The sequence below is a fragment of the Ascaphus truei genome, chromosome 1 (assembly GCF_040206685.1).
Source record: "Ascaphus truei isolate aAscTru1 chromosome 1, aAscTru1.hap1, whole genome shotgun sequence".
Lineage (NCBI taxonomy): Eukaryota > Metazoa > Chordata > Amphibia > Anura > Ascaphidae > Ascaphus > Ascaphus truei.
Genome location: NC_134483.1, coordinates 475,003,233 through 475,029,160, shown reverse-complemented (window position 1 = coordinate 475,029,160; position 25,928 = coordinate 475,003,233). Strand labels below are relative to the sequence as shown.

The 25,928-nt window shown below is 45.0% G+C and overlaps 1 protein-coding gene across 4 annotated transcripts in view; it reads left to right on the top strand.

Annotated features, from left to right (window-relative positions):
* The first annotated feature begins 16,048 nt into the window (after positions 1-16,048).
* Positions 16,049-25,928, top strand: part of LIMCH1 (LIM and calponin homology domains 1) — a 283,557-nt gene continuing 273,677 nt past the window's right edge. For all 4 annotated transcript variants that reach the window (XM_075567302.1, XM_075567284.1, XM_075567275.1 and 1 more), the window contains exon 1: positions 16,049-16,419. In XM_075567302.1, the coding sequence (XP_075423417.1) occupies positions 16,327-16,419 (93 nt within the window). In that variant the 5' untranslated portion in view covers positions 16,049-16,326. The remainder of the gene's footprint in view (positions 16,420-25,928) is intronic.

Genomic DNA, 25,928 nt, shown 5'->3' with positions numbered 1-25,928 from the left:
CGCCTGGGATGGTTGCAAGCTAGCAGTCATATTCTGTCTTGCTTTAAACAGCATTATCATAATTATCCCATGGTAAGGAGAGTTTTAAGGACCTCTACACCTACTCGTAAAATACTTAGTCCTGGGCACACCAGCAGATATAAAAAATATTTAATCCAACATGTTTAAAAAAAACATTTATAATCAGCGTAGAATATTCGCCCTGAAACGCGTGTCAGAGAACGGATTTTGTAAATCTGTGTTGTATTAAATATTTAGCTTTGTGGTACTTCTTCAGCTGCTATGCGCGGTACCAAGTATTATATTATATGAGTGAGAACTGAAGACGGCTGCATGGTGGGAGGGTTAATGGTGTGGGTAGAGATTGCTAACCTGACCAGCCAATACAGAGCATAGCAAAATACAGTATATTCTTATGACTTTTACTTTTACGTCCTGGAAGAAAGGCGGGAGAGAGCTGGATATGGAGTACGCAATGAATCAGGCGTGTGATGGAGGGACACAGAAAAAACATCTACTGCTTTACTTCCACAAGGAGTGTTAGGGCTACATATGATCCAAGAAATAAAAAATGCTTCGGGAGACACAAGGCAATCCTTAGAGGATCCTTGGAGGTCATAAATTCTGGTAGTCTGATTTTTTGAGCATTATGACCAGATGTGGCAAATGGCTCTCGTCTGCTGTCAGTTTCTATAAGAAAATAACTTCTGTACTGAGGTGAATGGAGACAAAAGCCACAGGTGAATGATAGTGTAGTTTGTAGTTTGACATAAATCTTTTCGCCAGGTTTATATCCATGGTGACTATTTAAGCTCAACGGATTGAAGTCTGTTTAGGTTTGCTCTTGACATTGAATTTCTCAGGTTTGTCGCCCCTTTTGCACCTTTTTATTTGACAATATTGAGTTTTTGTTCCCTTAATATTTTGCTGCCAAGTTTATCCCACCTCAGACTTGGTGGATATTTACAGTATGGCGCAGGTGGAAAACGTGATACATCCCATGACAATATGCAGGCCCAATACCTACTTCCCAGCTCTGCATATCTCTCCCTGTTATCACTCCCCGGTTTGTAAAATAATGCAAGGTAAGAAAGGCAAAATAGCCGAAGGACGCATTATTATAAATGCATCGATTTTCCATCAATTTCAAAGTAACATTTGTCAAGACACATAACCCCCAGCTGTTGCTCATCGAATTGCTTCAAATAGTGGATGCCCTGATGCTATAACATGCTTTCCTAACATGTTAAGATAGGATGTTTGAGATGAGGTTTAGCATTTAAAAAATAGAATAAGCGCTAATCTTCCCTTTGCACCACAGCTCTCAACACTGCATTTTTTGAATTTTTCATTATTTATATTTTTGAGCTTCACAGAATTGCAATATTTGTCGATTTTTATGTAGCACTGCCAGTCCAGAACATGCTAGAACAAAATAGGCTCATTTTATTGACTTAGAGACACTAACCGACACTCTTCTTTAAGCCATTTTCCTTTCATTCCTGATACACTTTGTAGCTCCCCCTGAGGGTAATAGAGAGGCTGGAAGGGTGTGTTAATTCTGTCCCAGCGACACCTTACGTAGGGTGACCAAATCTGTCCTGGGAAAAACCGGGACAAATGTTGCGCATACGTCTACGGCGAGCAGTGACTGTGCATGCGTGATCGGTGCTTGCCAGGCACGCATGTGTGGTCGGTGCTTGCCGGCTGCTCGTGTGCATGCGTGATCGTCACTTGCCAGCCACACATGCATGATCGTCACTTGCCGGCCGGTTGTGCGTCTTCGCGATCGGCACTTGCCACTTGCGCATGCACAGCCGGAAGCACCGATCACGAATGCACACAGGCGGCCGGCAAGTGGAGATTGTGCATGCGTGGCTGGTGCCGATAAACCGGGATAGTGGCCAAAAAAGTCGTGAAAAAGGCCTAAAACCCGGAACTGTCCTGGCTATACCAGGACATCTAGTCACCCTACATAACGTATGTCTTCCCACAATCTTCATTAGAATATAAGGAGGATGGTGTCATTCAGATCTATCTATAGAAATCTCCGGCCTTCAAACGGTGGCAAGAATAGCACCATATTCATGAAGTCCCTTGGATGCAGTGGGACTTTTTCCCCTTTATTAATTGTGGAGCAGGTTCTGTGCACCAGTTTTGCAGCTGGGTTGCTGTTAATTCTATCAAAGGCCAAGAATGTGTCCAGTGATCTTCATCCAGGGCATCTATTTCATCCAGGGCATCTATTTCATCCAGGGCATCTATTTCATCCAGGGCATCTATTTCAAACAGGCCTTCTAATTCATCCATGAACATTTAAGAAACTTGTAAATGAACTGACTGAAATGTAGGGAGAACACTGATGTATGAGGACAAATTGCTGGTAATTTGATACAGACATCCACCTTTGCTGCCTATCTGGATAAAATTAGAACTGTTTTTGAAGCTGCCTGCAAGGTGTGTATAGCAGTTAGAAAAGGTTAATAGCAGACACAATAGATTACACAGACTAGATAAGCTATTTTCTAGGAGAACTGTAAAAGCTTTAAATTGTTAGGTACTAGCGCCTATGTACTAATCACCGCAAATCGCTTTTTTTGCCTCAAAATTGGCACATGTCAAACTCAATTTGAATTGTGCATGTCTTTGCCTATATATTTACCTAGTGTCCTAATGTCTCCAGCTGTGTCATTTTTTCCCATTTGCTTTGGTGCTCAGAAATGAACTGTGCTTGTTGTAAAGATGTAAATGGTCTGTACTAAAAATATATATTTTCATGCTCCACAAAATCAGTTAAAAATGCGTCTAAATTGCCCGCCAAGTTCAACTTTGAGTAAACCCTAAAAACACTCTTAATTGTACAGGCACAGAAATAAGTTGCCGTGTATCAACCCAAAAATGTATTTGATGCAGCACGGATGTTTTGATTATATAGATTAACAAAAGTTATTATTTTCACTAATTGTATTACTCATAATTTCTACTTACTACCTTAGTTATAAATAAAAATACACATAATTCTGTTTTCATTTAAATTGTATCCCTCAGCTATCCACCATGAGGGATATATCAAAAATTATTTCAAACAACAAATGATGTGTCATGTATGAAGTCTTCATACATAGGGTGCACATGTTTTGAAGCTTTGTATTACTTTTTAGCACCGATATTTTTATTTTCACATTGTCTATTCTAACCCCCCTTTGGGATTACAATTGTGTTAAGGGGTTAACTGTGTTGGCTCACACAGAGAAAATCCCATTTCCAATCACATGGTGCTGGGATGATTCAGCAGTAGCTAAGCCCCGCCCCCTTCTGCCTGGATACAGGGACATCCGGCTGGCATATATAGTGGAGGGGGGGGGGGGGGAGGCGAATCTTCTGGAAGGGAGATCCCTGAAGGAGACCCAGATGAGGGATCTCACTGTAAATAGTACCTTTTAATGGTTTAATAGTTCAGGAAAGTGTCCCAGTTAGATAGTGGCCTGTGACGGTGTGGCCTGTAGGCGAGGTTAGACACGAGTCCACACATGCACTTTTGGGTAATCCATATTATGATTGGTTTTATTCGCCTCAAAAACAACTAAAACATTGGGGCTACTGCCCCTTTAAGGCAAAACATAAATCATAAAACGAACACCTACTCCTTTCAGGCGACTGACTAAACATTATTGTGGCCCTTTCTATCTGACTGGCTGGGTAAGCCAGTTACCAGTCCAAAACATATAAAAACAATGTTAGGGAACAATATATAGTCTTATCTCACATGCTGGTCCGGCGTCCCCGAATTCTCAAGCTGCAGGCTTTGAGGTCCTGCTGCTTCCAGGAAAGTCTTTTGCCCTTCTTTGTGTGCAGGCATCTCTGCTATCTGGAGCTGTGAGTTTGCCACTGTTGCCAGGCAAAATCCTCTGGTCAACAAGCCTGGATCCCTACGGGCGGGAGATCTGTGATTTGTGATCCTTTCACAGAACCTCCAACAGGGACACTGAGAGGTTCTCATTTCCTGCCTTTTATCTCCTGTTCAATCAGGAGTTACCATATCACCTGCAGGAAATCCGACACCTTGTTCAGTCTCCTGCCCTGTAAAATGAGTTTAACTCCTTCACTCCCTTACATGGCCTTATGAATGTTTTCTTGTAACTCTCTGTATTTCTTTAGCAGCAGCCTTTGCCCTAAGTGGGCTCCGCAGAACACAGCCCCGGGTGATAGTTGGACCAGCCCCATTGGAGGGTCCATTCCTGGCCCCACTACAGGTGACCATGAGGTGGCATGCAGTGCCTGTGAGGGAGACACTATCCACCGTCTGAGAGAGCACAGCACAAGGCTCGACATGGGCCCTAAAAAGATGAAGCCCTTCCTAGGCTGCCTAGAAAAGGTAAGAAAAGAAAATCAAGCCTCAGCACCTCCCTAGCGGGCCGTAATAGGGTCAGCTAGGGCAGGCCGAGTTCAGACAGTGAAAGAGAGAGAAGGTTACAATCTTCATACCAAGATGCATGTGAATGTTGATGTAAAAATAAAGCTGCAGTTTGAATGAATAAAGCTCCTTGCACCCTCATCGCCCAGCCGCACGAATCCAGCAACCTGACAGGGGAACCAGCTCTGAGTAGGAGCTGGGCAGGGAGGGTTACAGTACATTATTAAGATTTTATATTTTTTAACATCACAGGTCACACAAGAGTTAAGTTAGCACTGAATTTTGACACACGATAAAAAGTGGGGAACAATTCGTAGTACAGTACATAGGCCTCACTGTCTTTATAACAAAATGGAAGTCCCAACCTACATTAAACACCTTGCTTGGCAGGGTCTCTTCAAGGTGTGCAGCCAGGTGGTAACACTAGACTGAGCTCCTGGCTTCCGTTTATTTGGTTGAAGCTAAGATATTGCTATTTCGTTGCTGGAAAGGTTTGTGCTGGTCTAAGTGAGCTCCAAGTGTTATAGGGGTGATATATCAAAGCCTTCCGCTGCACCACGTTCTGCAAAACCAATGCAAACAAACTGTGCCACATTTGACAAGGAGAAAAATCCCATTGATAAATCTTGTGCAGATTGTCTGCTCCAATTTTGTAGCTTGGGTACTTTGATACTTCCCCTCCTTTGTGTTTTGTAATTGTAATTATTATAAATGTCTTCAAATGCCATCAAAAACGGCTTAGATTTAATCGCAGGTAGTCTAGGCCAGGGGTGGGCAAACTGGGGGGGGGGGCAAAATTTTCTGGGGGAGGATGCAGCGCTTACAGCGACCCTGTGCTCTTCCCCACAACATTGAAATTAAATGCGGAGGGGAGCGCGTGAGGCCTCTGTAGGTCCCTTACCATGTCTCCGGTGGCTTCTGAAAACTCTGCGTCAAATGACATTTGCCATGGCAACGCGACATCACATGTCGTGACGTCAGAAAAGGCCGGAAAAAAGGTAAGGGGGGAGCAGGGGGGGACAAGAGCAGGCAGGGGCACAAATAAAAAACGTTTACGCACCCCTGGTCTAGGCAATGGGGCTTGTCTTAATCTGTGACAAATTAGTAAAACATATATATATATATATATATATATAGATGTAGCACATGTATCCCCACCCTCTGTGACATATGTGTCTACGATGTACGTGTGGTGCAATACCTGTGGCTCACAGGAGGTCTGAGCCTCCACTGCAGGGAGCCTGGTGTGTATTCTGGAACGATCTTCGTCAGTGCTCCACCTGTAATGGATCCTACTATTTGGATTTGCCCGTTACAGGACCCATATACATATAGGCAGTGGTCGACAAATCACCAAAAATCTACTCGCCGAACAAAAAATCTACTCGCCACCTAGCCCCGCCCCAGACCCGCTTTAAAAAAAAAAAAAAAGGAATAAATTCCTAGTAAGAACAACATTTGTTTTTGACATTATTTATTGTATTACATTAAACTACAATTAGTCCTTGTTACTTGTGTGTATTTGTGTATGTGTGTATGTGTGTGTAAATGTCGGATTTAGAAAAAAAAAGCCAGATGTGAATGACTAGTTTCCTGAACCCCATAACTAGTGCCTGGACGCCCCCGCGTCACAATATCTAAAGCAGGAATCCCGCCTGGGATCTTACCTGATACGCATTCCCTTAATGTCCAGGTACCCTCATTTCCGCAATGTTATACGTTGGAGGGGAGGTGTTCCTTACCTGTCTTCTGGTTTAGGAGGATTCCGATGTCTTCCGTGTGAAGCTCGAGAGTTATATCTGGAAGAAAGCAGTATAGGTTTTTTCGGTGTAGGTATAGGGCAGTTAAGATATATAGGGTAAATAAGAGATCCAGAGTGAGAGAGAGAGTGGGTGAGAGAGAGACAGAGAGACAGACAGAGAGACAGAGACAGAGAGAGAGGGACACACACACAGAGCGGCACACAGAGAGAGAGAGAGAGACACACACACACACACAGAGACACAGAGAGAGAGAGAGAGAGAGAGAGAGAGAGAGAGAGAGAGAGAGAGAGAGAGAGAGAGAGAGAGAGAGAGAGACAGAGACAGAGACAGAGACAGAGAAAGAGAGAATGAGAGAGACAGAGAGAGAACACACACAGAGAGAGAATGAGAGACAAAGACAGAGAGAGTGCGACAGAGAGAGCGCGACAGAGAGAGCGACAGAGAGAGGGCGAGGGCGACAGAGAGAGGGAGAGGGCAACAGGGAGACGGTGAGGGCGACAGGGATAGGGTGAGAATGACAGGGATGGGTGAGGGCGACAGGGTGAGGGCGACAGAAAGGGCGACAGTGAGAGGGTGAGGGCAACAGGGAAAGGGTGTGGGTGACACAGGGAGAAGGTGACAGGGAGAGGGTGGCACAGGGAGAGGTTGACACAGGGAGAGGGTGAGGGCGACGGAGAGGGTGAGGGCGACAGGGAAAGGGTGAGGGTGACACAGGGAGAGAGTGAGGTTGAGAGGGAGAGAGGGTGACACACTCACAGACACACGACTCACTCACAGACACACACACTCACATACACACACTCACAGACACACAGACACACACACTCACTCACAGACACACACACTCACAGACACACACACTCACTCACAGACACACACACACACTCACACACACAGTCACTCACTCAGTCACACGCACACGCACACACAGTCACTGTCTCACACTGTAACACACACACACTCACCCACTGCCACTCTCACACTGTCACTCACACACTCACACTCACCCGCAAGGCAGGGGGGGTCGCACATGGCAGCAGGGGCCTCCGCACGGCAGCGGGCCCTCCGCATAGCAGGAGGGCCTCTGCAAGGCAGGGGGGTCGCACATGGCAGCAGGGCCCTCCGCACGTACACCGCCGCAGCAGCCTACCTCCCACCCCGGTCAGCAAGCGGGGACCCCCCTCAGCTTACCTCCCGCCCCGGGCAGCAAGCAGGGATCGGGGGCAGGAGGGAGGAGATCGGGGGCAGGAGGGGGAAGAGATATGAGGCAGGAGGGGAGGAGATCGGGGGAAGGGGCTAACTCAGAGCTGCCAGCCGGCCCTCTTCCCCGCGTTAACCCAATCAGGGAGGGGGATTATTTATTTATTTATTTTTAGAAAAAATTGGCGCGAGCAGGGGAATTCATAGAGCCGCAGCACGGCCTAAATCCACTCGCCACGGGCGTGTGGTTATGCGTATTTGTCGAACACTGCATATAGGCATATACGATCACACAGAAACCACAGTTGATATAACATAAAAGAACAGTTTAATAGATATATGAATTGGCTACTGGTTACAGCTACCCGCCAGCCGGACACGGCCGTAACCACCCACCAATGTCCCACACTCTTGTCCACAGTCCCCACCGTACCTTAGGAGCCCTTGGGCACTCAACCACCCTAGTGTCCACAAGGATAAAGCCCCCACCCTTTATGTGTGGTCAGCGCTGCCACTGTACTGTATGTGTTGGTGCACTTTGATGAAGGTACCTGTCGGGTGTGTCCACACCCGGGCGCGCTGTGTCTTGCAATGGGGTTCACGGACCCAACTGTGCTTGGCAGCTCCGGTGCATCCGTTCTTGCGGGGAAGAGTCTCCACGTGAGGTGTCCACCTCAGTGACAGTCCCATCAGGGGTGATCTGGTCCCAGACCACAAGGACCAGCTGCCGCATCCTGGCTGTCTCCCACACTGATACTGGTTCTATAGGGTCGTTTCCCTATCCTATGGGCCGGTCCCTGCAGCAACCACAAACTGAGGGGAATCTGGGCCTAGCTGGGGCCTATGGGGGTGATTCTGGCCTAGTGCAGGAGTTACAGATCCCTGCACATACCTCCTACCCCTATCCTGTCCCAGCACGACTGGCTGCCTGTGATCCTAGCAGCCCCATTGGCCAGTTGTGCCCATGTGATCCATGTCCCTAAGCATTATGGGGCTTGTAGTCCCCACAGAACCTCTACATAGCAGCCGCCATGTGCGCCTAGCATACTGCACATGCGCGAACTGTAATGTCCGCCACGAGTCCTCCTGCTCATGCACACCTTTGCGCCTGTGTGCGCAATCCAAATGGCGGCCCTCGCTAGCCGGATGTGCCGCGAACTCCCGGCGACCGGCTCGCCTCAACAGCCGCCAACGCAGAAGTTAAAGGGACACTAGGAGCCCAAGGGGGACCGGGGCTACATAGAAATGATCTAATGTAATACACGTTGTATAAAAAGCATATCATGAGTGCTTCAGTTTTACTTATATATTGGCTAGGGTTGCCAGACATCCTGTATATATGGGATTATCCTTTATTACATTAGCTTGTCCCGTAAAGGTCTGTCAGGACACATAATTGTCCCGTATTTTAGTGACATGACATAAAATCTTCAGAAAGCATAGGACGCGCAGGTACCGGAAAGGGAAAGAAGAATAAAAACACAATAGTGCAATATTGCCTCTTTAATATTGTTGAATTGCACTCACATTTTTAATAAATAATATAAGCATATATCCATCACAACAAGAAGTGGGTTAGTACTGTCCTCAAAAGCTTAACACGATGTCAGAAGCTTGGCAAGATATCGCAGAATAAGAGACAGAGAGCAGACAGTAGGTAAGATTTATATGAATAAAAAACATCAGAATGCACATTCACACTCAACAAAATAAAAATACAGCATTTATAGACCGCAGTCTAAGAAGCGAAAGCAGGAAGGAGTCAGCGTGTCTTCGATCTCACCCCCTTGCTGGCCTCAGCATCTCGGCGTCGGTCGTGATGTCACCGCGTCACTCCTGGCAGATGGTCCCGGAAACAGGAAACAGCGCAAAAACATAGAGGCCAGTGCCCTTCCCTGAACGTGTCTAGGAATCACCACTCTACGCGTTACGCATTCGGCTTAATCAGGAGTCTTGACGTGAAATGTCTAAACTTAAAATTACTGTAATGATATTAGTCATAAAAACGTAATAGATTTTTACTTGAGTGTAATATTTATCTTTTGTGATACTAAATTATTAAAATAATAAAGTTAGAAAACTGCCTGGTCATCTCATAATTAGGGTGACCAGATGTCCCGGTTTTTAAGGAACTATCCCAGAGTATCGACAGTCTTTATAATGACCCGGTTTTGCGGAAGTTCGTCCGGGAGCAGAGAGAGCAATGACTTCTCCAGACATGAGGTGGCGCTGTGCTGCTCATGCAGCTCATCTCCCTGGCTGCAGTGCGTTGTGATAAGGTAAGGGTGTGTGTAACTGTGTGTCTTAGGCCTCGGACATGTTGCCGGCTTGCTTGCGGAAACGTGCCGACGCGTGCTCCCGCTCAGCACTGAGCCCCTACAGCCGCAATTAGAGCGGCTTTAGTAGGGGCTCACCTGCGCTTCCGCGCGCTTGCGGAAGCGCAGGTCTTAGGGGAATTTAAAATTCCCCCGCTTGCCGGCGAGACAGGCCGGTCACGTGAGTGGTTCGCCTAATGAGGGCGAACCAGCTCCGTGACGTCACAGGCCCGCCCCCGGCCAGTGACGCGCCCGCCCCCGGACCGTCCCCTGACGGCCTGCTGAGAGCGCGTGCGGTAAGCAACCGCAAGGCCAGGGAAAGCACCCGCTTTCCCTGAGCCTCAGCGCGCCTCAGCACGCCAGCGGTAAGCGTGTCCGAGGCCTAAATAAGTACGTGTGTGTGTGTCTGGGTAAGTGCGTGTGTGTGGGTAAGTGAGTGTATGTCTGGGTAAGTGTGTGTGGGTAGTTAGGTAAGTTTGTGGGTAAGTACATTTGTGTGGGTAAGTAGGTGTGTTAGTGGGTGGGTAGGTAAGAGCAGGTATGTAAGTGTCTAGGTAAGTGTGTTTGTGTATTTGTGGGAAAGTAAGTGTGTGGGTAAGTGGCTGGGTGAGTGGCTGGGTAAGTGTATGTGAGTGGCTTGGTAAGTGAGTGGCTGGTTAGTGTATGTGTGAGTGGCTGGGTAAGTGTACGTGTGAGTGGCTGGGTAAGTGTGTGAGTGGCTGGGTTAGTGAGTGGCTGGGTAAGTGTGTGTATGAGTGGCTGGGTAAGTGTGTGTGTGTGAGTGGCTGGGTAAGTGTGTGATTGGCTGAGTAAGTGTGTGAGTAGCTGGGTAAGTGTGTGAGTGGCTGGGTAAGTGTATGTGTGAATGGCTGGGTAAGTGTGAGTAGCCAGGTAAGTATGTGAGTGGCTGGGTACGTGAGTGTCTGGGTAAGTGGAGAGAGGAGAGAGAATGGAGAGGCAGGATGGGGAGAGCGGGAGAGGATGGGGAGAGCGGGAGAGGATGGGGAGAGCGGGAGAGGATGGGGAGAGAGGGAGAGGATGGGGAGAGAGGGAGAGGATGGGGAGGGAGAGGATGGGAAGAGAGGATGGCGAGAGGAGGGAGGGAGTGGGGGTAGGAGAGAAAGAGGCTAGAGAGGGGGAGATGGGATGGGGAGAGGGAAATAAACCAATAATACAGCATAAATGGGGACACTATTAGACAAATACCATTATAATATTTATTTTTAAGTGATGTAATTTGTTTTAGAAATATTTTGTTGTGTCCCGGTTTCTACTTTTGGAAATGTGGTCACCCTAATTCTAATACCATGACACCCACCACTAGTTCAGTGCGTGTCTTCCCCGCCCTGCCAAGAGCACAGGTGATAAAAACCAAAGTAGGAAAACAAACTGTTGCAAAGAGACGCAAAGGTATGAAACAAATAGAACTCCAAATAGTTTTTTCATCCTGTTACATGCAACTTATTTGAGTTTGAATGTACAATAAGTAAATACATGTTATAATATTTTGTGTAGCAATTTCTAAGGTAAGTCATTAATTCCTTATGATCTCGCACATTCGTACTGGATTTCGGCATTCCGTATTCTAAAAACTTAAAATGCGGCCATCTTTATCTTGGCCCACATGAACCCTGACACATTTCACAATGTACACTGCTTCATTAGAGCACAATCTAATAATAACTAGTCTTTTTAAACCACAAATGTCACAATATAAAAATAAATGTATCCCCCCTCCTAAAAGGTTCCTTGCAGGTTAGCTCAGGGGTGTGCATTTTTTTTTCTTTGTGCCTCACGGCCTGCTCTCCCCCCTTCCTCGCACCCCCTGCTCGCGCCCCCCCCCTCCCCTTCTCTCCGGCGGCAGCGTCATTTGTCTCCATGTTGTCATGGCGACACGTCACAAGAAGCCGGAGAGCAGGTTAAGAGAGGCTTACAGTGGCCTTGTGCGCTCCCCCGGCATTTGATTTAAATGTTGTGCCTCTGTAAGCGATGCGTCCCCCCAGAAAATGTTGCGTCCCCCCAGTTTGCGCACCCCTGGGTTAGCATATGCCAGGCTCCACCCTGTGTTGCTATGGGACCATGACGTCACAAAGAGTATATTAGAGTAGGGGTGCGCAAACTTTTTTGTCTGCGCCCCCCTGCCTGCTCTCCCCCTTGCTGGCGTTTTCCGACGTCTCAACGTCATGTGACCACGTGGCGTAATTTGACGCCATGGTGACACATCACCAGAAGCCGCTGGAGACAAGGTAAGGGACTTGCAGAGGCTTCGCACGCTCCACCGGCATCTAATTTAAATGTTGTGGGGAAGAGCACAGGACCTCTGTAACCGCCCCCCAGTTTGTGCTCCCCTGGAATAGAGTCCTGATTAGTTAAGAAAAAGGAATAAGATGCCACAGAGGGCCTCAGAGAAGAAGTTTCCTGGGTGTCGGCGGATAAGCTCTAACCACAGATCTGCACGAATATTCCTCATCAGTCTGTATAGAAGTGGTAGTTCCCAAACAGGCCACAGGTTTTGGTTCTCGTAAGAAGAACCCACCAGGATTTGCGTAGGGGCCCAGAGTAAGCAAATTAATACTGATTATAATCCCGAAACAACAAGGGAGGCCGGGTCGCACGCCTACACAGAGCAACTAAGTCAATGTACCTCCATTCGGGTGTTAAGAGTGGGCACTGATGGAAGAACCGTATTCATGTCTGTCTGATTATAAAATACAATGCAACGTTGACACAGTGAATGTGCGGTCCCTGTGCCTGGGGACAGAAATAAATGACAGTTGTACTACAAAAGTTGCTGGCGCCCATTATTATACATCTTTGCTACCTCATCGCCCAGCCGCCTGAAGCGAGCACCCTGAGTCAAGGTAATCCATGTTGAGTAGCCAAACTTTGCACAACAATGTAAACTCCCTAAGAGACGGGCAGGGGGGGTTACATTAAAAAAAAAGTGTCTAATAATACATTGTGCAGAAACAAAAATAATGCATGAAAAGATAAATCTTAATGTTTCTAAAGGGCACACTTCAAAAGTGCAAAGTATGGGCCCGATTTAGCATGTCGATGCCACATAATAGCAAAAAATAGTGGCGGTGGTAACATCGTAGTGCTGCACCATTGCCATTTCTGGAATTGGGAACCGGATTAGAGTTAGGTGCTAAAGAGTCGCTTGCATCTTAAAATATGATAACGAGGTCTTAGATTAGTGCCATTGAATATGCACTGTTTGAACTCTCTTTCACAATCCCAGGTCAAGGGTGAAGCCAGGGTATTTAGCAATCAGATCGGTGATGATAAGTGAAGTATTGCAAATGAGCTGGACATTTATGCAATGGAAATGTTTCCGGTTTCTGTACATAGCTTCATACCTCTGTGGAGGCGCTGGTGGTATATGAATGCAGTCCACAGCTCCCAGAACATGTGCAAAGTGAGCTTAGTAAAAGTTTTGTTTGACATCAGTAATAACATGTTGATCCTGAGGGATTGTGATGAGCCTTTTAAGTCTAGAGATCAATGTCCTTAATACCTGCTTCAAAATGTGGAAAAACAGCAGGTTTGGAAATGGCCGCTAATGTACCCTGAAATAACCCTTACTGTACCCTGAAATGACCCTTACTGTACCCTGAAATGACCCTTACTGTACCCTGAAATGACCCTATAGCCCAGAAATGCAGATCTACAACTAGTGTGGTAATTGAAGGGATAGCTGGTTGAATATGTATTTTAGGCTTTAGATTAACTTGGATAACTTTCCAAAATTTCCATGTCATCAACAAACATGCCAAAAACATAAACTCCGGCCCTACAAATGAGTTCCCTTCTTATCCGGGGTCTTGGTCTATTCTCAAGAAAAGCAAGTATTGTCAGGTAGCGTCTGCACATCAACAGAGAAGCGATTATAGCTTTGGCTCCAGAAAATGCATTAGTCCAACTCTAAATTGCACGCTGACTCAATACAGGTGCCCATTCAACATGTGCCTGCCCATGTTGGGCTCATTTATATAAGTTAGGAATAGACACACCTCTGTTTCACCTGTCGAGTCGTTATATTAATTAACCCCATGTAAACTGTCTTTTCAGCCTATTTTTGGCCAACTGTAAATTAGGGTCTTGTTTTTACGAGTCACAAACTGGCTATTTGCAGCCACACCAATGCGTTTGCGCGATGACTCCAATGCTGTGAGCGAACTCTAAAATCGGCCCCAATGTGTGAAACAAGACTCATTCTAAACTAAATAAAATACAAAGAATATAGATGTACACATATAAACAAATATAGAAAAAAAACAATATAGAAAAATAATGCAAAGTACACAAGAGAAAAATAAATAAATAATAGCTTCTTCCAGCATAAAAACTTTAAAAATTAAACAATATCATCCACAATTATAGGTAATCTAGCGAAGACTATAATTCATTTCAAATTTGAGACAAGAAAAGGGACTAGATTGAAATTAACTATTCATTAATTGGGGAAAGAATCCTGCAAAATGCAAATATTTAATGTATTTTGCATTTTCTCAATTTGATATAAAGTACTTTTTCTGTATAGCCTCAGACTATATAGAATTCACCACTAAGGGCCTTTTTCTATATTGTATAAAGCGACCGTTTCTGGCTGAAAATTTCTATTGAAGTCAATGAGGATTTGCGGCCGATCGGCTGCTTTGTAATATATAGAATAACCCCCTAAATGCCATATTAGGCTGAGTCCCCGCTGGCGCTGAGCTCGCGGAGCGGGCGGCGCTTGGCGCGGTTACTTGCATATATATATATATATATATATATATATATATATATATATATATGCAAGTTCCGGCTCACGCGATGCGTGGGCACACACACTCGGCGCTTTTGTAAATGACATTTTTAGACTTTCCCGCTTGCTCAGATAGCCCTCAATTGCGCCCCCCCTCCCACCCGCGCAGGTTGCAGGACACCCGGCACTCATGCTCTAAGCATGAGCGCGCTCAGCGCCAGCGGGGACTCAGCCTTACAAGTCATTACTCTGAGGAAATACGTCAGGTTTCGCATGGGCCTGGATGCCATGCACGGACCATGAACACACCGACATGCAAACTAAATGTTTCATGCTTGCAAAAAAGTTCTTTGTCCAGAATGCGCTGCTGGCTGCTGTTTTAAGATGTGTTAAGGTGGCAAAGCTCAGGAAAAGATAAGCACTTATCTGCAGGGAAAAAAAAATGCAGTCAAATGAGCTTTTTTGTAACCCAAAATAACAAATCACACATCACTAGTGAGTTTTTAAACCTTGTTCTGTAATGATCAATACAGCTTTACCTGCAGAAAATTTGAAGGCAAAGAAAATATAAAGCAAACCTTGCTAATCAACCTGTCACTAAAGCATAATGAAGCTCCCCTCACCCCATATATTTAGCAGTCTCCATTAAATGAGCTGAAAATGTTTATTTTTCTACCTTTTCCCTTATAAGTTTTGTCACCCTACTACAGATCAGTAGATGAAGAGCTATTTTTCCCTTGGCTCTGAAATATCTTGTATATAAGATTCCTCATGTTGGCCAATATTATGTTTTTGTGGTGTGCTTTGCATTGCTTCGCAGGCCACGTTCACAGCAATAAGGTTATCATCCTAAACTGTCACAAACTTCCTGGTAAAATATTTTATAAGTAAATAAATAAATAAAACTTCAGTAGTTTGAGACTAACAAAAAGCAGTGGTACTCTGGGGATGAAAATGTGAAAGTAGCAGTACTCAAATACTCTTTAACCCCTAATAGCAATCGTATATATTAAGAAAGATTCCATTTCAGGTCTTTCAATCTCAGAGTTTAGCCAAGTACAGACGGGGTGATCCAGTACACATTCAAAACCAGTTGCCTTCTCCAAACCTAGTCACCCTACCAGGCTCCAGAGCAATCAGCAATTGGATTTGCCAGTCCTGTTATTTGGCTGTATTTGATAGGGATGTGATATATTCAAACAGGTCCTGCCCAGAGTACTCTGAGGACTTTTTACCTTTTTAGCATTTGCAACTGAATTGGAACTAGTTCGTCATAAACACTTGTTGATTGACAAACAGGTGCCTAGTCCCTTTAAATTATTCTCACAACAAGCTTTCTGGCAGACACCTGAGACAACTCTTATGCAGCCATTTTCAGCATTGTCATAGTTGAACGTTAGGCCTAAAAAGCTCAGTATTTGAGTTGTTCTTGTTGGTATTTCTCTTTCCCTCGGTTGTTTTTAAAGGAATGACAGAATGTAGCATGTGCTGTGACTGTTAATTGGTCCTCCCTTTTGTAGGCAGTAGCAGTGCCTGGCTCTGGGCTCTCACTGAGCATATAATGAGACATGTGATTAGTGCCTCTGCTCCAGAAGGAGAAGGAGGAGAAGGAGGAGGAGGAGGAGGAGGTGGTGGCGGTGGCGGCGCCTGGATTTGCATGGGCTGAAGGCAAAAGCTGCAATCGTGTGATTATTTATAGCTGGTGTTGTTCAGATCACGTTGCACGGAGTGGGGACTCAGTCACTGGGGAGCACAGCACACACAGCCCAACACCAGAGCTGGAGGAGCCCTTCTCCTGAGCCAGACACCCCATCCCGGTTGTGCCCGGTGTTCCCCCGTGTGGCTGCAGAGAGGCGCAGAGCTGCTGGCTGATCTCCGGACATGGCCAGTCCTGCACTAGATCTAGAAGAGATCTCCCAGCCGCAGGAATCACCTCCTGACTCGGCGTGCCGTGAGGCTCAGAAGTGGATCGAGGTAGATAATATTTGTTGTTGCACCACAATTGTAAGCGGTTTGCGCTAAATGATGATCAGAAATAATAACATATATATCAATTCTAACGTTCTCTGTATATACTGTATACATAACTGTTATATATATGTCTGTGTATAGATCTTCATATTTAGATACACCACTGGCACGCTAGAGCACCACAACTGTACATGTATGACAGGTGTGTGTAATATATATTATTCTGCATATTGGTCCCACAGCTGTACAACCAGGAATCCTCCATAGAGGTGGCTGCATGCACCCGTCTGCAACACAATGAATCCGTTTTTAGAGCTGCTATATAAGCATAGTTGTTCTTTGGTTTTCATTATTACACTGGGAAGAGCAACTGTGTTTGCAGTTACAGCTGAAATAGTTATTGAGGGTACTACATCGGACTCAGTAGCAGCTTTGTGTGTGTGTGTTCTGTATATCTGGTGCAGAGAGCAGTGCGGTCAGTGGACATAGTTGTTTTGAACTGACCAGCAGACTGCCTCTGTTATTGTGGTGCTAGGGACCCTAAACCACACACTGTTATACTGATGCAGAAGAGGCGCTGCCTTAAAGTTACAGGGGCAGATCATTTTGAGGCAGAAACTGTCATCCCATGATCTTTATTTTTCAGAGCTATAAATGATCTCAGAATTGAGGACTTACACCAGTTAGTAGATTTCGTGTTGGTAACCCAGCTATTGAATACCTGGTGTCCATCCTTTTTCATGTTGGCCTCATCCAAGATTTCCCCTGATGCAAAATAAATCCCCTTTCTCTACAGTTTAGGAGCACATAACCGTGCCAACATGAGATGGCCGAATAAACCTTCTCACTTGTCTGTGAATACCTAATCTTCCACAGTTGGTTATGAAAATGCTTTATTTCCCTTGCAATTTAAAATGCTGTGGGGTACTGCATACCTGCTGTGGGTAACCCCCATTGCTGTCAGCACACATGAATACAGAGCCCTATTCATCCCTGTCTAGGAACTGTAGACCAGTGAAAAAGAGAGGGCACCCAGACATTTCCTGTATAAGGGGGGGGGGGGAGGGGGAGAGAATAGACTGTGCATTATTCCTCCCTTTTCCATGCTTCCCTAAAACTCACCTTACTCGATATGAGAGATATTGAAGCAATATCTTAACACCTTTTGAAATTGATGTTGGTGCAGCAGTGCATTGAGATTATGTAATAAAAGGTGTATATAAAAAAACTCTGGGAAAGGAGGACACGTTTTTTGGACTGACGGACAGAAGCATTATTGTGTAATTGATTACACCGTCTGTTAACTGGGACACCAAAAGCCTGCAGAACTTTCCATGACATTGCTACTGTGTGGCAGCCATAGCTTCTGCCCATGGATAAGACTGAATTGTTTCTTGTGTGTACGCAAACTGAATGCAGATATTAACATTCTTGGCTTTTAGAAGGCTGGACACCGTGTTCTATGTAGATTCACACAGGAGCGTGTATGACGGTACAAAAATGATGTGTTTACCATAAAATTCAAAACGAGAAGCGCCTTTTAAACAAGCAACATTTTAAGTGTCCTACGCATGGTCATTTATTCACGCTTGTGACTCTGGGGGTGGTTATATGGGGCAATAGAGTATATATGCTATGGCAAACATTAAAATGGAATGTATTTCAAATTTGCATCTAGGGCTGTAATTTCGTATAACTTCAATCGGCAGTCTCTGGCTCCTAAAGTGAAAGATTTGTCTATGGAGACACTGCATCATACTGTGTGTGTGTGTGTGTCACTTGACACAGATGTACTGTAAGCAGAAATAAGTTTGCTGCACATTTATATAGATTCTATAGGTGCTTTTTTTTTTTTTTTTTTTAAACCCATTCAGGAGCAATGTGGCCTGCAATGCATTGCAAGCCCCAATGTAAGCAACAGGTTATATATCAGTGTTTTTATAAATGTATTGATATTGTGTTTAACATATCATTCGACCCAGGCATATCAGACCAGTTTCCACCTTCCACAGTATTTATATCAGATAGATAAATATGAGGTTGCTGATGCTACCTCCTAGGTATCCTTTGGTAGTTGTGTATGGGATACAGGGTGAGTAAGGGGATTAACCCTAATTGGGTGCTCTAAAAAAACCTTGCTGGTAAGTCTGAAAGTCTTAAGATATTTCTTAATATTTAACAAGCGTAGTACTCTGTCACCTGAGGTACACGGTAATGAATAATAAAGCAGTAGGCAGTAAGTCTGTCGCAATGGGTTAATAACCCACACACGGACGTGAAGCCGTCTAACCTGACCGGTGAGCGTGTATCCAACCGGTGGTCCCTTCTCTGGTGGGCCTCTCTGTGTTCCGTGGTCTGCGATGTCCTGCAGCACTCCGTACAGCTGCGTTCTATCCGGGGATCCTGTCCTCCACTGGCGGTCTTTTCCTTGTAACCCTCGCGGTACACGGCGACCTGTGACCCCCGGATGTATTAGCCACTACTTCCGTGTCCTGTGTGTATCGGCGACAGAGAACAGCTCCGCTCCTTTGCGTGCATCCGTCCCGGTAGAGAGGTAACAGGAAAAAAAGGGGGGATACGAGCACTGCGGAAATGACACTCTGGCTAGGGCAAGTGCAAAAAAGTGAAAAAAAGCTTTATTGTGGCTTAACACGCCATTAAAATTACATGTTCACCGTCCTCTGACGCGTTTCGTTCCCAACGGAACTTTATCAACTTTAGTAGGTAGATACTCTTTGATAAAGTTCCGTTGTGAACGAAACGCGTCAGAGGACGGTGAACATGTAATTTTAATGGCGTGTTAAGCCACAATAAAGCTTTTTTTCACTTTTTTGCACTTGCCCTAGCCAGAGTGTCATTTCCGCAGTGCTCGTATCCCCCCTTTTTTTCCTTTTTCGTGTATGGGATACAGTAGGGCCCCGCTCATACGGCGGGTTCCAGACCGGGGCCGTACTGTACTGTATTGTACCTTTTTTGAAAACAGAGATGCAGAGCTGTAAACCGACTTTTTTTCGCTGACAAATGGCATCTGACAAGGAGTAGCGTACGTACTAAAAATGTTGCTTAGTGACAGTCGGATACTCGGCTGCTGAGCGCGTCATGCTGAAAATTGCCGGAAAAACAGAACAAGTGCCGAACCTAATGAATATGGGTATATATTGGGAAACGCTGTAAAGCGGGGCCCTACTGTATATACAAAGCTTAGACATAGCTTTGTTTTAAATAAATGACTCCTCCGAAGAAAATAGTTTGACATTTCTATGACATTTTCTGTTATCACACATTTGATTGAAAAAAATCAATATATTTTGTGGGTGTTTATAAAAAAACAAACAAAAACAAAAAAACTTAAAACTAAATTTTGAAAATAAAATACTACAGGCATACCCCGCATTAACATACGCAATGGGACCGGAGCATGTATGTAAAGCGAAAATGTACTTAAAGTGAAGCACTACCTTTTCCCCACTGATCGATGCATGTACTGTACTGCAATCGTTATATACGTGCATAACTGATGTAAATAACGCATTTGTAACAGGCTCTATAGTCTCCCCGCTTGTGCACAGCTTCGGTACAGGTAGGGAGCCGGTATTGCTGTTCAGGACGTGCTGACAGGCGCATGCGTGAGATGCAGTTTGCCTATTGGGCGATATGTACTTACTCGCGAGTGTACTTAAAGTGAGTGTCCTTAAACCGGGGTATGCCTGTACAGTACTTAGCTCAACATTGCAACTTTAGACTTGTTACTGCTTTTCTCCCCTAACTAGGCTTGATATACACAGGGCTTGAAAAAAGATCATTTAAGTTCAGAAGTCCAAAAAGACTCCACGTGTCCTAAATGCATGTTTTGCTGGGGCCAGGATCTAAGGCACGTGTACATAGATATGTGGTGAGTTGGTGCATCACAAAATAAGCTCATCAGTAGCATAAGTCCCTCCAAAATGAATCCAAACTTCAGAACCACTGTATAATTAACAGAGATGTTCATCCCAGGGGAAAAGAGACCTAGTGGTGCCCACACAGCTACCACATCCAATAGTCCCTTAAAGACATAATTCACCCATGGGATATGATCAATAAGCAATCCCACACAAGAGAGGTAGTAATAATAAAAGGGCTTATGCCCTATACCTGACTGTGGAAGTTCCAAGTGGGATGGATTCTGCAGCTTGAGAAAGTCCTGTTGGACGAAACGCGTTGGTGCGTTGTTCTACCCCATTGTAAGCTGATTAATTAATAAATATTCGTTTTTATTGTACTTGGAGTTGCCGTATTTCTCATTCCATGCACTCTGGATGCGGATAGCTGTGCTCCTTTCTTCCTTCATCTGCTAAGGCACGTGCCCTTGGTTTTATAAACGTAAAAACTGAAAGAATTGATCTTTTAACTCCTGTTAATTGCCCCAGGTGAATTAATTTTTCTAGCTGTGTGTGTGTGTGTGTGTGTGTGTGTGTGTATATCATCTCCTCTTCAGACCTTGCTGATCCACTGCTGGATGAAGGCCTACCCAATGATTGTCCAGGTGCTGCGTTTGCAAGCCTCTCCTGTCCACGTTGCACCAACACATTTTCTAATTCCATCCTCCCACCTTCCTTTTCGTTGTTGTCTTTGGTCTTCTGATATCCCTTGGAATCCAGTTGAGTTTGTCCAAATACGGTCATTTCTTCATGTGACATGTCTGGCCAGTACCATTTACATTTCTTCACCCTTGTGATGGTGTCAATGACTTTTTAGTTTGCTGCCGAAGCCATACATTCTTTTCCCTGTTTCTTCGGGTAACACCCAGCATTTTTGTGTCCTTGTGCATTAGTTTTGTTGTTTTCTGCCGTTCAACGTATTATTAAATTCCAATGATAGAAAAGTTGAGACCTAGTAAGGAACTATAATCTGTCTCCCCGTTAACCTTTTCTATGCCAGAATGTATACATTGTAGATCAGCACCTTGTGTTGGCTAGGTCCTGACACGACCCTTCAATGTTGGGAAGTCCTCTTATGTTCTAATGCAGCCAAGTAACTTTCAGCGCTGCAGCTGAGATCAACACTACTAGACCAAGGCAAAGTCCTTGTGATGTTCAGACAGCAGCAGAAGAGGAGTACTGGCTTTTGTGAAGTTTTCTGAAAGCCAGTAGAAAAAGCTGTCCTAGATGCTGATTTGAGAGTTTAAACTCTGAGCGCTAATAAAATCCTTTTAGTTTTATTATTGTGTAAGCATCTTGCACTATTAACTCCTTTATCGTCACAAAGGACCGCAACACAATCATGTTCAGCATAATTTGTTACTTGCCACACTGTGGGGATTGTTTTTTTGTGTGCAGTTGTAGAAGACGACACATGGCCATATTCACCAACGTGCTCAATCACCGGACACAAACAGTAGTGGTCCCATCAGACACCTTGGCTGCCTATTCAAAGTGACTTAGAACTGCTAACAAAATATGGTCCTTCGTGGGCAAAAATGTTAAACGGTAAAATGGCGTTCATCTTGTATGCCTAATGTTTGAATGTTGACAGACAAACCCTGGATGGCTGCTGGTGTTGCTGCTATAAATATTCTTGCTTCTCATTGTTCACGCTGGAGCCACATACAGTAGGGCTCCGCTTTACAGCGTTTCCCAATGTATACCCATATTCCTTAGGTTCGGCGCTTGTTCTGTATTTTTGGCTTGACGCGCTGAGTATCCGGCTGTCACTAAACCGTTTTGTGCGTGCGCAACTCCTTGTCAGATGCCATTTGTCAGTGAAACAGTCGGTTTACAGCTCTGCATCTCTGTTTTCAAAAGTACAGTAGGGCCCTGCATAGCGGCGGCGGCCTGGAACGGAATCCGCCATATGACCGGGGCTCTACTGTACAGCGTAACAAGCAGAAGTGATGTAAGAAAGTTAAATTCTTGGATTTTTGGCTTATTTTGCTGCGGACACGTCTGCCAATACAACATTAATTTATTTTGGCTACATGGAACGATATGAGTAGTTTGAGGAGGAACCAGTACTGATTATCTGCATTTTTTTTGCGGTCAGTCACCCGTGCTGCTAAGGGACTCTCGTTCCATTTGTATGACATAATGCATGGTGTTTATAGACTGCTTGGTACATGGCCCTACTGTGCTGGTATCTGTCATGAGTGGAGAGAATCAGAAAAGTGCTGGTAAAAGCTGTTTTGAGGAATCGTGCACACTTGCTGTTTACTTTTGTCATACTTGGGAACAGCCTGCTGATGTCCTAAGACTATTTACAGCTGCATCACTTTCCCATGTCCTTGTTCATCACTCGGTCAGTGTGGTGTCAGAAAGCATGTTGCAGTATTATTTTGGGTCTTCTGGTTAACCACCGGGGTTGAATGTGGTGCAGGGAAGCAGGAATCCGTTGCTTTCACTTGAATATCTTGAGGTGGACAGTTGTATATTGATGCGTTAACTCTTTGAGTGTACGGGATGCAAACACCAGGGAATTCTGGGATTTCACACAGGACTGCATGGCTCAATAACAAAAAGCTGATGTCTCCCCTCTTTCCTATTCTCCCCCCCCCCCCCCTCCTCAATTAGGTCTCAAAAGGAAGCATCACTCTGTATCCTTTTGTGCTATTATGAGCAATGCTACCAAAGAAACTCAAGTACAGTATCTACCCCCCTCCCATCTCATGATGTAACTAACTGTTCTGTTTTGCAGCTTTATAGTATGACTTTTAGTAACTATTAAGTGATACAGCACTCAAGCATGTGCATTTTTATTTATTTGCAACATAGAGTTTGCAGTAAAATCAACAAGACAAACAACTCCTCCCATTGGTTGTTTGACCTTACAATCTGCTAATCTGAGCCTGAAATCCTTACTACACGGCACACATTTTTAAGAGTAACTCTGAATATATAACCTGTATTCTCCTATACTAGACACTCACCTAACAAAGAGATGCAGTAGCAATTCCTAAGCTGTGCTAAAAAGGGCTGCGTTGGACGGCAGCATCTAGATCAGGGGGGGGCAACTCCAGTTCTCAAGGGCCACCAACAGGTCGAGTTTTCAGGATATCCCTGCTTCAGCACTGTGCAGGGATATCCTGAAAACCTGACCTGTTGGTGGCCCTGGAGGAGTGGAGTTGCCCACCCCAGATCTAGAAGATTGTACTGGGCACGTGTGGTGTATTTTTTGTTTGTTTATTTATTTATTTATTGTTTAACTATATTTTCAAAGGGTAAATACGAAAGGGCTTCACCATTAAAATGTGTGATTTGGATGAAAGTGGAAATTTTTTTATATCCATTCCTACTAATATAGTGTGTGTGTGTGTGTGTGTGTGTGTGTGATCTTCACAAGGGTACGAGCGATTTTAAACAGGAAGGGTTATTGTTTCATTCTTATGTAATTAATGTATTTGTGAATTTAATTTCTGGCCCTTTGGGCATAGTGTACGTCATGAGAGAGGTGACGCCAGTGGCCCTTTGTGATGTACCCTGCACGTCATGGCACAGTGCTCGTACTCTAGGGCAGGGGTGCAGTCTACCCCTAGATCAGCGACGCTGAACTCAAGTCTTTAAGCCCCCCTCCTCCCCAACAGGTCAGGTTTCCAGGATATCCCAGCTTCAGTACAGGCGGCTCAGTTAAAGACTGAGCCTCTGACCACCTGTGCTGAAGTAGGTTCTGAGCCACCTGTACTGAAGCAGGGATATCCTGCAGACCTTCTGGGGGAAGGGAGGCGAGGGTTTGAGGCCTGTCACCACTGATCTAGAGGTCGACTATGTGGATCGCAAACCATGATGTGCATAGAAAGTGAGAACCCTCCTGTCAATGCCACCATAATGACTCTAGGTCATGTGATCGCTCCGGAGTGATCCGGGAATGCCAGAGGGGGAGGTGGAGATGGAGGTCTCGGGACCCTCCAACACCGATAGGGTTACATAACCAGCTTTCGCAGTGACCTGACCAGTAAGAGGCAAACAAGGGAAACCTGATCAGATGGTTCAGCTGGTAGTGTCACTTTTCAAAAAAACCCCACAGAATCTTAGACTAAATAAAGGCTCTATTGTAGAAACGGACTTCTATCCCCAGTGCTCCACCACTCTTGATTTATGTATGCTATGGGAGACAAATTATTATACAGTACAATGGGCAGAATGCATATTATACACTACAGTGTGATGGACACTATAATTATTGTTTTATTTTTTTCTGGTATTTATTTCATTGTATCAGTCCGAGGTTGGGATGTTTTTGTTATGATTTGCATGGTGTTCATTTATAGTATGATCTTTCCTTCCTCCCCTCCCCCCCCCCCCCCCCCCCGAGACTACTCAAGGATGGAATTTAAAAGGATCACATTGATTTTTTATTTTAAAGAATAGGTTCATTGTTCTCGTACTATTCTTCACCAAATTCCATTTGAACTTGTACAAGCCACAATTGTAAAACACAATTTTATAACTTGGGACTTATTTTACATGCAGTGTGTGCGTCCGTCCCTGTTAAGACATTGTACATTATTAAACATGCAGGGTCATCTTACATAGGGTGTGTGTTTCATTTGGACTAGGTCAACCTCCCAGATACTCCCCACTTGCGTGGTGTAACATTTCATTTGCATCGAGCTTTAAATCTCAAAGTTCTGTTCTTCATAATGATGACCATTATTTTTTTTGTTTTGTTTTTTTTTTGGGGGGGGGGGGAAGTAGTTATTTGTACTGCTGCATAAACTGTAAAAGGTAGGAAAAAAAGCTGGTGTGGCTGCAGTTGGTGTCGTAAGGGAGCCTGTCTGACATAATAAGTTATTTGAAGCAGCAACACTGCCTATTTTTACATTTGACAGAATTTGGGGAGGGGGTACTGTATGTGTTCTCCGTAGCTGAATCATGCTATTTTCAGCTCTTTGCGGTTCAACTCAAGAGGAGTCCTCAATTTGAGAGGGGGGGAGGGGGGGGGAATAACTATTATTATTATTATTTGAAGTCGTAGATGGTTCTATACAATGTTTGGTATATGTTGGGTCAGCTTGTCAAATTACACATCCTCTTTGCCGACTTATCCGGCTGCACAGCCTGACTGCGCACCCCAGTAATTGGCTGGCAACCTTATCTTCAGATATTATAGGGCGTGTTTTTTTTCTTTCTAAGGCTAGCTGCACAGCTCCTTCCCGTCATCCTCACTCCACTCCCTGTGCCACTTTCAACTCGCCTGGTACCTGGCTGTTACCCCGGTTCAAGCTGGTTCCTTTTGGTTGAGCTACCAGTACAAGTGCCAGTTTTCCAGTGAGGGTGCGCTGCAAAGCTAGCTGCTATGATGGATAAAAGCTGGATAACTGATAACAACTCAACTCGCATCATTTGTGTGTGTGTGTGTGTGTGTGTGTATCTATCCTCCCAGACCTTGCTGGCCCATTATACTCCTTGGTGAACCTCCACCCCCCTCCACCTCCATTCTTCCTGCTCTTGGTGTTTATTGACCGTGTCCAGGTTGCAGGTGATGAAGGGGTGGCTGACCGCCCATGTACTGGCTTCTGCCCTCTCTTCTACCCAGTTGAC